General features: G+C 61.2%; 1 protein-coding gene across 1 annotated transcript in view; it reads left to right on the top strand.

Moving 5' to 3' along the window:
* Nucleotides 1–4,383: 4,383 nt before the first annotated feature.
* PTCH2 (patched 2) overlaps nucleotides 4,384–10,613 on the top strand; it is a 21,792-nt gene continuing 15,562 nt past the window's right edge. The window contains 3 exon segments of the mRNA XM_050307075.1: nucleotides 4,384–4,754; nucleotides 4,756–4,918; nucleotides 5,187–5,379. Coding sequence (XP_050163032.1) covers nucleotides 4,384–4,754; nucleotides 4,756–4,918; nucleotides 5,187–5,379 — 727 coding nt within the window.

Raw genomic sequence — 10,613 nt, 5'->3', positions numbered from 1 at the left:
AGCTGTGGCTGCAGCCCGACCTTCCCCGGAGCAGTTGCCCACTCTCCCCGCAGCAAATCACTCCAGCTTCGTGCCGGCAGCGGGTGAGGTTTGCCCAGGGCCTGGCGAGCTCCACGGAGGCTGCTAAACGGGTTTTATGGTGGGATTTAGGGACTTTTCTGCTGGGTAATTGATTTGCCCAGCCAGTAAAAGATCAAGGCAGGGGCTCAGCCGGTGGCTCCAGCATCTGCCCTCCAAGCGAGCCAGGGCACGGGTGGCTCAGGGCACGGCCAGGGCCAGCGGTCTGCGGTGCCACGATGCACAGCGTGGGGTGCCACAGCCCCACAGCCATCGGGACAGTGCTGTGGTTCCGTCCAGGAGCTCCCGTGCAGCACACCCCCACTCCTGCATCCTCGCATCCCCCTCCCCAACCCCACCACAAAACAGCCCCTAAAGGAGACAAAAGGGGCTGTTTGGGGACCTGCCACCTGCTAGTCCCCATCCTACAATACCGCAGTAAAGAGGCACCAAACAAAGGCCTTAAAATCCTAAAGGGGCCCATTCATTAGGGTGACAAAGGGGGAAAGAACTACATTATCATAATTAATCCCGGTGCTGGCGGTGGGTGGCAGGGCTCTCTGTCTTCCAAGGTGGTGTGGGGACGGCCGGTGTCACCACGTCCACACGCTATTGTGCGCCGTGGCCTTGCGGGGCTTAGGCGGGTTTTAAGCTCTGTAAACACCACAGGACCCCCGCCACGGCTACCGGGGATGCCGTCCTTCCCCACAGCCCCTCCCCAGCCCCGGCTGTTTGTCTTCTTGCTTCAGACCCCCCCAAAATCCCAGGGCTGGGATGGGTCCACTGTGCCCTCTCTCAGTGCACCTGCCCCCAGGATTGCTGGGCAGTGGGGAAGAGCCCAGACCCCCAGGTCCTGCTGGTGGTGCTGGGTTGGAGGTTCACTGTCCGTATCCTGCTTGTATTTTCCATGGAGAGTTACCCCAGGTGTGACATGGCAGGAACTGTTCAGGCTTTCCCTGGCCTCCAAGATGGGATTTTATCCCTCCTCTGCTATCTCATCCCTATCTGGGGGAATGAGGTGGACTCTGACTTGGGGACCAGCTGTTGGTTGTTCCCTGCTGTTAGAAAGGCACAGGGAAACTGAGGCACAGTGTGGTACACAAGAGATGGAGGGGCAGTTTGAAGGGATGTTAATGCCCTATCTCTAATCCCCTCTGGTGGATGCTGCCTCCCTTCTTCATCCCTTGGGACACAGCATTCCTCGGGAAGCACCTGGTATTGGCTGAGGAAGCAATGGCGCAGGGGACACACTGACACTGCCTGTCCCTCTGTGGGGACCTCCAGGCACCCCCAGCTCTCTGGCCACTCCAATGGGGTCCCAGCACTGGGTGCTGTGCAACCTTGGGGTCCCTGAGAGCCTGTGCCTGGCTCTGGGCCGTGGCCAGAGGGCTGTGCTGGTGGTTGGGAGAACACCATCTGGTTTCCAACTAGCGCCCGGCGCTGGCTCCCGGCAGAGGAGTTGCTGCTGCGGCGGCGGCTGTTTACAACGTGCAGAGGCTCTGGCATGTCCCTGCCAAGTCCCCTCTGCTTCTCCCCCCGGCCATGGGGCTCTGAGGCTGCACGATGGCCATGCAAAGCCCAGTTCCACGCCCCAGCCCCTGCCCAGTCTCTGCTTGCCCAGAGGATGCCGCTGCCCGCCGAGGCCGTTGTCCTGGGCTGCCCTTCCTGAGGAGTGCCCACTGTGGCGGGGCTCCTGCCGCGGGGATTTTCCCATCCCCTTTGCTTGACAGGGTGGGACACGCAGTGTGGGGACAGGGTGGACTCCCTGGACACGCCATCCTCTCTGTGGGTGCTCCGTGGGTGCGGTGCCCTGTGCTTCCCAGCTCCCACCGCATCCCACCAGCTCACCCTGGCATCTCCCTGTGGCAGGGGCGAGGGTGGGCAGCGCCCCAGGGTGGCTCCAGCGTGGGGCTCCCGCCTCGCACCCACGGCTCCCGCAGCCACCAGTGCCACAGAGACACTGCGCAGGGTGGGGGCTGCGCGGAGCCATTTGCCTTTAATTGAATTTATTTGTTACAACCCCAAACAATGTAAAGCAGGCTTCTCCCAGGCTCCAGCTGCCTGCCTGCCCATTAAAATACCATCTAGAACAGCAAATCCCCCCTCCCGCCTTGATATAAAACAGCCGGTCAGCAAGAAGCAGCAAACGAAGTCTCCCTGTGTGTGAGATGATCCCCTGCTCCCCATCCCGCTCCCCCAAGGCCAGTGGCCTTCAGGGCTCCCAGTTCCCTTCAAGTGGCTCCAAGGGAAATAAGTGCCCTGCAGGGAGACCCAAAGCCCATCTCTGCGGCGTCAAGTCAGGGCAGGCTGAGCCCCATCCAGCCCGCAGGCATTTTCCAGTTGGATTTTCAATCTTTGTTGGTGTGGCAGGATCTGGCCCTGTCACTGGTATTTTCAGCACCCTCTGCAAAGCTTGGGATCCCCAAACTGGCTGCCCTCCTGCAGAGCCCTATAGCCTCCTACTTGGGGTACAGGTCACCATGCCGTGACAGTGCCAGCTGCTGCCAGGGCAGCAGGTCCTGGGGGGCAGCTGGTCCCTGGGGACCATGGAGGCAGTGAGTGGGCAGCAGAACGGGGGTGCATGGTGCAGAGCAGGCAGGGGTGCCAGGGGTGATCCTGTCCTGTGTGGTGCTCCTTTGGCACAGGAGCCTGGTGCCAGCGTGGGTGAGCCAGGATGGGGTCGTGGAAGCTGGTCCTGCAGCACCGGGAGCCCAGGTCCCAGGCAAGCCCTTGCTGCCCTGGGATGGGGCAAATCCAGCTCATCCCCAGGCCCTGTCAGACAGTGAGCGGGGCTCCGTGGACCATCCTATGAGTTTTCCGAGGACACTGATGACATTTCCCGGTCTGCAGGGCTGTGGTGGGAGAGCCCCAGGTGGAAACAAATGATGACAGACAGGGAGCTGATGGAGAATGTGGGCTGGGGGAACCAGCAGTGCCGGAGAAGAGGACAACAACTTACTTTTAAAAATGAAGTTGATAAAAAGCCACAGCTGCCCAGCGGTAGTGCGGGTCCACCGGGAAAGGGAATGGTGGAGCTGTTAATAGCAATCAGGCAGCAGAAGTGCTGAATAGCCGTTTCCCTTCTGTATTTGGGGACACGCCAGATGCTACAGGCCTATCGCTGGACGAGGGAGAAACCCTTTACGTGCCGCTAAGGCCCAGGAGAGCTCGGCAGCAGCAGGCCTGGCTGGCGGGGGCTGAGACCAGGGGACGTGAAGGAACTGACCCACGTTTATTTACCAGTGCTTCCCCCATTTTTGGCCAGTAAGGAGACACCAGGGTGAGCATCACTGTCATCACTCCAAAGGAGTGAGGTGGGGAGTGGGGATGGGGATGCACATGGGATGGGTGCTGCTCCACGTGGGTTTACTGGCTTCCCTGGAGGACTTCAGCAGCTCCTTGGGACACTGTTCCTGGTGGGAACAGCACCAGGTCTGTCCAGTAAAGACCTAAGAAGGGTGTGAAATGAGCAGAGAAACAATTCCAGAAATTGTCGGTGGCATTGACGCCTTGCCCTTCTGCCAAACCTCTGCCCCATGGATGGGGTTTCTGTGCCCCACTGCCTCCACCTCTGGAATGCTGGGCTTGGCTCCCCATGGCCGGGGATGAGGCAGCCTTTGAGGGCACACCCAAAGAGTGGGGTGTGTTCCTGCCCCCCACTATAGCCCTGGGGGGAAATCTGGCCTTTGTGGAGAGCAGCTGGCAGGGGTGGGTGGACACCCTGCTTGTGGTGGGAGGATGATTTGATCTTGGGAACAGGCACTGGTGGGGATACCTGGTCCTTTGTGGAAGGACATCCAACTCTTGAAGGAGAGATTCCCATCCCTTGAGACGGCTATAGGGGAGATGCACAGCTTCTAGGAGGGTATTGCCTATCCTTTGGGATGTTTATGTGGGGCCTGCCAAGCCCTTGGGTGGTGGACATAGTGGGATACCAATCCTTCAGGAGGGCTGCCCTGTCCTTTGGGAAGTGGTTGTGAGAAGATGCCTGGCCCTGGAGGGGATATCTGGCCCTTGGTGTGGCTATAGGAGGAGGTCTGTCCCACACTGGGGTGAGGGAGTCATGGGGGAATGCCTGGACCAAGGAGGGTGGCTGCAAGGTGTGCCCATTCTCGCAGAGAGGCTATGGGTGCAACACCCTGCTTTGGCCACCCTTGGGAGAGGGATGCCCATCCCGTGGGGCTTGCCCAGCTCCAGAGGGCTGCCTACCCTTGCAGGGTAGCTGTGGGAGATGGATGGCACGTGTGGGGGTGCCCATCCTTGTGGGAAAACATGTGGGGTGGCTTGGGGGCGCTTACAGGGGGACGCCCATCCTTGTGGGAAAACATGTGGGGTGGCTTGGGGGGCGCTTACAGGGGGACGCCCATCCCCGGGAGTGTCTGTGGAGGGCCGCCGGTGGCGGGGCGGGAGGCGGAGGGGGTGCGGCCCGGGGCGCGGGCTGTGGCGGTGCCCCTGGTGCAGCCGCCGCGCTCTCCCCCGCGGCGGGGCCGGTGCGGTGCGGGGCGGTGCGGGGGGGAGCGCGGTGTGTGGCCGCCGGCGGCGGGCGCGCCGTTGCTTAGCAGCGGCGATGGGCGCTGCCAGGCGGCGGCGGCCAATGGGAGCGGCGGCGGCGGCGCGGCCTCGGCGCCCCCGCCCCCGCCTCCCTTTAGAGGCGCGGCGGGCGGCCGGCGGCGCACACACAGCCCTCCATCCGGCACCGGCACCGGCACCGGCACGGCCCCGCCGCGCGCATGGGGGCCGCCGCCGCGCTCGGCCCCACATAACGGGGTGCCCAGCCCCGCCAGCCGCCCCGCCATGCCGGCCGAGCCCCCGCGCCGCGCCGCCGCCGCTCCGCGCCGCCCGCCGCAAGCCGCTGCCCGAGGTGAGTGAGGGGCGAGCATCGCCCGCTCTCGCGGGGGGCTCCGGGCCGGGGAGGGGAGTTCGCGGAGCGCGGAGGAGCCCGGGGAGCGCTGGGCGGCTGCGGGGACCCCGTTGTTCCCCTGCTCGGGGAGCTCCGGCTCTGGCGGTCCCGATCCGCGGCCAACGGAGCGCGGCCGCCGCGGGCATCCCGCCCCGCCGCGAGTCCCCTTGCCCGGGCAAGGGCTCCCCGTCTCCTCTGCCGGGCTGACCCCATCTCGCCCCTTCCGCAGGGCAGGGCCGTGGGCCAGAGGACTCCGCTGTGGCTGCGGGCCCGCTTTCAGGCGCTGCTCTTCGCCCTGGGCTGCCGGATCCAGCGGCACTGCGGGAAGGTGCTCTTCGTGGGGCTGCTGGTGTTCGGGGCGCTGGCCGTGGGACTACGGGTGGCCTCCATCGAGACCGACATCGAGCACCTCTGGGTGGAAGGTAAGCGCGGCCCCGCGGGCTCGGCCGCCCATGGGAACGGTCCCGGTCCCGCTCCCGGCCGCGGCTTTGTCCCCCTTCGCGCAGCGCGGAGGTGCGGGGCCGGTCGGGAGGCAGGTGACAGCGCGGGAGCGGGGCGGGAGGAGGAGGAGGATGAGGATGCCGCCGGCGGGCGTCCCACCAGCGGGGCCGCGGAGCACGGGGCCGTGGGTGCCCACGAATGGGGTCCCGTCCGCGCGGGCGCTCGGGCTGTGCCTTGCGCGGGTACGCGGTGCTGAGTTGCAAAGGGACCTCCACGCGTGTCCCGACGGGGGTCCCCACGCGAAGGTGCGGACACGTGCGGCGGGGACGGTGCGTGGACACCCCCTTCCCGGTGGGAAGAACCCTCGCGTGTGACTGGAGCCCCGCACCGGGGCAGAGCCGGCGCCGCGGAGCCGCCAGTCCCGGCCCGGGACCCCTGCCCGGGGGGGGGTGTACGGAGGCGCGGGCAGGGTCAGGCAGGAGCAAATCCCCGTTTCCGAGTGGAAGCGGCTGATCCCCCCTCCTTTGTTATTAATAACTCCAGCGTGGATTTTCTCTCCCCGATCCCTGCAGCCCCGCTTCACGGGTCTGGGATTTGCTTTTCCTGCGCCTCCCTTCGGCTTTGGTGGGGGGGAGCCCCCGAGGGGGTGGGGAGCACCCCGACTCGCACCCCCCGTCCCCACGGCCGGGCGCGGCGGCCCCCGGGCGGGGTCCCCGCGGGGTGCTGTGCAGGGGCAGATGTTGCTCAGCGGAGGGGTGTCAGCCATCTTTGTGCGGGAGCGCTGCCTCCTCCCCCACGCCCCGCTCCCTGTGTGGTCCTCAGCTACTCTTGGATTTGGTTCAACAATAGAAGCAACTTTGCTCTCCCACCCCCTTTTTTTTTTTTTTTTTTTTTTTTTTTTTTTTTTTTTAATTTAAAAAAAAAAAAAAAGGGCTCTGCGCTCCCTGGCTGCTTGCACACAGATGCACGCACGCACCCTTGCCCAGGAATGCCCGAGTGTCCCACCTGCTCCCCACTCCCCAGGGGTGTTTGTACCCCCTCCCCACATCCCGTCTCCATCACCCCTTTCCTCTGCAACACGTAGCAGAGAAATCCAGTGATACCTCCCGGTCCAACCAGAGCCTGAGCAGTGGCTGCCGAAGGAGGGATGCGCTCCCTCTGTGGTTCCCTTACTCTGGGTCGTGGCTCCAGCTCCATCGAAGTTTTATTGTGCTTTTGGGGTAGCAGGGAGTCAGCGTTTCGTGAAACTGTGGCCAGGAAAGCGGCTGTGGTTGTTGCTGTTAGGGGGAATGGGACTTGCGGCACGTTGGGGTGGAGAGCAGGATGGGGAAGGGGCCAAGCCTGGGGACAGCTGGAAGCGCCCAGAAACCCAGCTTTTCCTGTGCCCCACCGTGCTTCCCTGCTCGCATGGGTACGGCCAGGAGCGACCGCGGCTGCTTTTGGGGGATTTCCCCCACACTGCGGTCTGGCTGTAATGCGGGTGCCGGGGGCCTCTCTCAGGAACCTTCTCTTTCTCGTGGCTTCTCATCTTCTTCAGTGTCAGGAGCTGGATTTAATTTTTTTTTTTTTTTTTTCTTTTACTCCATGGTGAAACATGGACAACACTGACCTGGGGTGTCCTGCCCCTTGCTGGGTGATGGCTGTGCTGGGGTCTGCGTGCAGCCCCTGCTCTGTCTGTGGTGCCCGGGTGAGGATGGCGTGCCACGGTGAGAGTGCTACTCAGGGCCCCGCCTCGTCCTTCCTGGGAGGGCTCTTCCCCCGGGAGTGTGCACTTGGGGCAGACCCCTCCGTGCCTTGCTCCTGGGTGGCACAGCCCCAGCGTCCTCAGGCGTTGGCATGACCTGCGACCACCAAGGACGATGTGACTGAGGTGGCTTTAGTCCCACGGGGTCCTTGGCAAGCATGCATGGGTCAGGATGTGGAAGGAAGGTTTGCAGTGGCACTTTCAGTCTTGTGTATCAGCTGTGGGGCTGCCTCCCTTCCCCGTAATTATCCATGGGTCCTTACCTCGCTGCTGGCCTTGGCTTCTGCATTTTCGGGCAAGACCAAAGCATCCCCTGACTGTACCCAGCCCTGATCACTGCACCCCATCCTGCTGGTGTGGGGTTGAGCATTATGGGGGGGACAGATGGGCCTGGGCTGCCCCTGGAGAGCAGGACACAGTTTCCCAGGCTATGGTTGGATCCAGAGTACATGAAGTTGATTTGGGATTTTCTCAGCCACTACTTTCTCAAGTTCCCATGTGTGTGGTGGGGTGGTTGATGTGTGTGTGCCTCTGCAGTGAGCCTGGTACTGCTATGCCAGCCTGAAGCAGCGCAGTTCTCGCTCCTGGGCTGGCAAAGTTGGTGCCCCATCAGCTTGATTCCAAAGCTTTGGGATCCCCAGGGTGCTGGGGCCTCTAGCTCTTGTGCTCTCTGGGTGTGTGAGTTGATGTTTATAGGAACATGATCCATCCCAGCCCCAAGGCAGCGCTGCGGGGTGTCTAAGAGATCATGTGTGTGTGCAGGGAATACTGGGCCCAGCATCCTAGCCCAGGAGGTCCCAGCTCGGAGGCAGAGTGGTTTAGGGTTCCATGAAGCCTCTGCCTCACATGAGGTCCCAGTACTGCCAGAGCAGAGCGTGACCCTGTGCTGGGTTGTCCCCACTGCAGGCTGAGCTCAACCCTCTGGGAGCTGGGCTCCTGGTGAGTAGGGGAGGGAAGGGAGCTGCTTCCCATGGGGGCATGGCACTGCTGTCCCATCTCCCTCCTCCCCAAACACAGGGTAGGGTGGACAGCCCTGCTTTGGCCCCATGGCTGGGGTCAGCATTGGGGCCATGCTGACGGTATGTCCTCCTGAGCCTGGGCTGTGACCCTGGCCACTCTAGGGAAGCGTAGGGTCCCCTATCCCAATTCTGGGAATGTTCTTAGCTCTGGGGGCTATCTGGGGGGGTTCTTGCGGTGTTCTGGGGTTATGCCTGACCTGCATCCCTATTTGGGAGATGGAAGGAGGCCGTGTCACCCCATAAATTGGACTCGACTGTGGAAATGTTCAATTAGGCTCCTCCGAAGCAATTAGCCACTCGGAGGCTTTGAAACCCCGGCTAGCGGTGAGTGTTGAGTTACCTCTAGACACCTGGCAGCTGTTCCCAGCTCTCCCAGGGCGTCTGTAGGGCCAAGGGGCCGGGGCAGCGAGCTCTGGGCAGGCAGAGCCCTGGGTGGTGAATGGGTCTGCCTGATTTATAGCGCTGAGGGCTGGTTCAAAGGAAGGCCGGGTTAATTCCTAACCGGAACAGCCGAGCGCCCCGCACAGCCGTCGCGCTCTCAAAGAGCTGCTGAGTCTCCCTGGAGAAGGCCCTGTCCCTTTCCTGGAGGGGTCAGGGACACCCCGAATGTGCTGGTGGGAAGAAATAGGATGTATCTTGTGGCGGTGAGGGGAATTTGCTACCTTGTTCCCAGCTTGGGGCATGAAGCGGAGACACCCCCAACCCCCTTGGCGGTAGCTTTTGCCCTTCCTTGACCTCTGCAGCAGTACCTGGCACAGGGTATCTCCTCCCTGGCACCCAGGACAGGGCTAGGATGCAGCCTGAGGCTCCCCACATGGCAGGGCAAACGGGAGAGGAGACCCTGACTGACTCTCTTTGCAGAGAGAGGGGCATAGAGGATGGGAAAGCCCAACAGGAAGCCAGGGATGGGGTTTGAGTGCCCTCCCCACCATCTGTGTGGCCCTTCTTCCCAGCCCATCCCCACTGTGCGTGGTGTGTCCCATGGAGGGGTGTGGGGCAGCAGCAGTGTGGGTGAGTGGGATGCCATGGCCGTTCCTGGGTGGGCACACAGAGAGGTGGGTGGTCTCGTTGCTGCCAGCGGGTGGGTTTGTGGGGTGGGATGTTTGTGCAGGGGCTGATAAAAGAGCGGGTGAATCTGGGGAGCTGTGTGGGGCTGGTGCTAACAGCATGGGGGGCTCTGATGGCAGCCTGTCCCTGTGTCCGGGGCAGCAAGATGCCTGCCGGGATCCAGCTGGAGCCAGCCTCACTCCTAAGGGGCGGCTCCTGGACTGCCACGTCCCTGCTCTGTCCCTAGATGGGTGTCCTGGGGTGACAGGGTCCCTGCTTCTGTCGGGCTGTGGTGACACAGGTATTGCTCCTTAGAAAGGGAAGGGACAGCCCAGTGTCCCTGGGGTCCCTCTTGCCTGACCTGGTGGGATTTTTCCTTCAGGACCTTGGTGTCCTCTCTGTTTGCAGGGTTTTTGTGTCCTTGGGGACCCTCTGCCCCCATCCCCTGGGGGCTTGGAGGAGTGAGGGGCAGCTGGGGCACTGCTGCCATGAAGTGCTGAAGTCCCTGTTATCCCGAAAACCTGCCTGCCTGGCTCTCCCCTTTGCTCCAGAGTCCCCTCTGGCTCTGAAAGAACCTTTCTTCTTGGGGAAGGGGGGTAGAAGGGAGGGGAAGGGGGGCTTCTGCGTGAGCCTGAAGGTGGGGTGCAGGCAGTTCACCTTTATTTATTTATCTTTTGGAGGTGAGTGAGAAACCTCTTGCTCTTCCTTTTCCCTTCTTTGACAGCTTGGTCACCTTTTTTTGGGTTGGAAAATTTTGCTAATTAACCCAAAGAGACTGGAAGACTCTTTACAGATGGCTGTGGCTTATCTACCCCTATCCATTTTGTTTTGCTTTTCAACTTATATATATTTTTTTTATTTCCTAGAAAGTGGGTATTTTCTTTTTCCTTTTTTTTTTTTTTCCCCCAACTTGGACATATCTACGGACTTAGGGAAGGGGCTTTTTTTTTTTTTTTTTTTTTTTTTTTTTTGTGTTTTAAATGTTATTTGGCGGCTGGGAGGGGGCAGCGCCAGGGCCCAAGAAGAGGGTTTTATTATCTGCCTCTCCCTCGGGCCTGGAAAAGTGGTCTGAGTTCAAAAAATTCATTTCTTGCCTGAATGAAGCCAGCAATGTGGAAAAATTTCACCATTCAGAGGGGGATGAATGTATGTTTCAACCACACATTAAGTGACATTAGCAAGCAGTGGAGTGCCTAATGTGGCCATTTTTCACAGCAGCCAACAGAGGGGGTGATTAGCATAATTAGTACAGGCAGCCCTATACATATGGAAATGGCAAATGCCTAAATGCCAACACCAGTGGAAATTTATGTCAATGCTGACAGGAGTCTTAGCGGTGAATAGTTCCCAACTGAATCCCTCTCCCCCCCCCCCTCTTTTTTTTTCCCCCTCTCTCTTTTTCGGG

The sequence above is a fragment of the Myiozetetes cayanensis genome, unplaced genomic scaffold, assembly GCF_022539395.1.
Source record: "Myiozetetes cayanensis isolate MyiCay16 unplaced genomic scaffold, myiCay2020 scf12, whole genome shotgun sequence".
NCBI classification, from domain to species: domain Eukaryota; kingdom Metazoa; phylum Chordata; class Aves; order Passeriformes; family Tyrannidae; genus Myiozetetes; species Myiozetetes cayanensis.
This window is presented reverse-complemented; position numbering and strand designations above follow the sequence as displayed.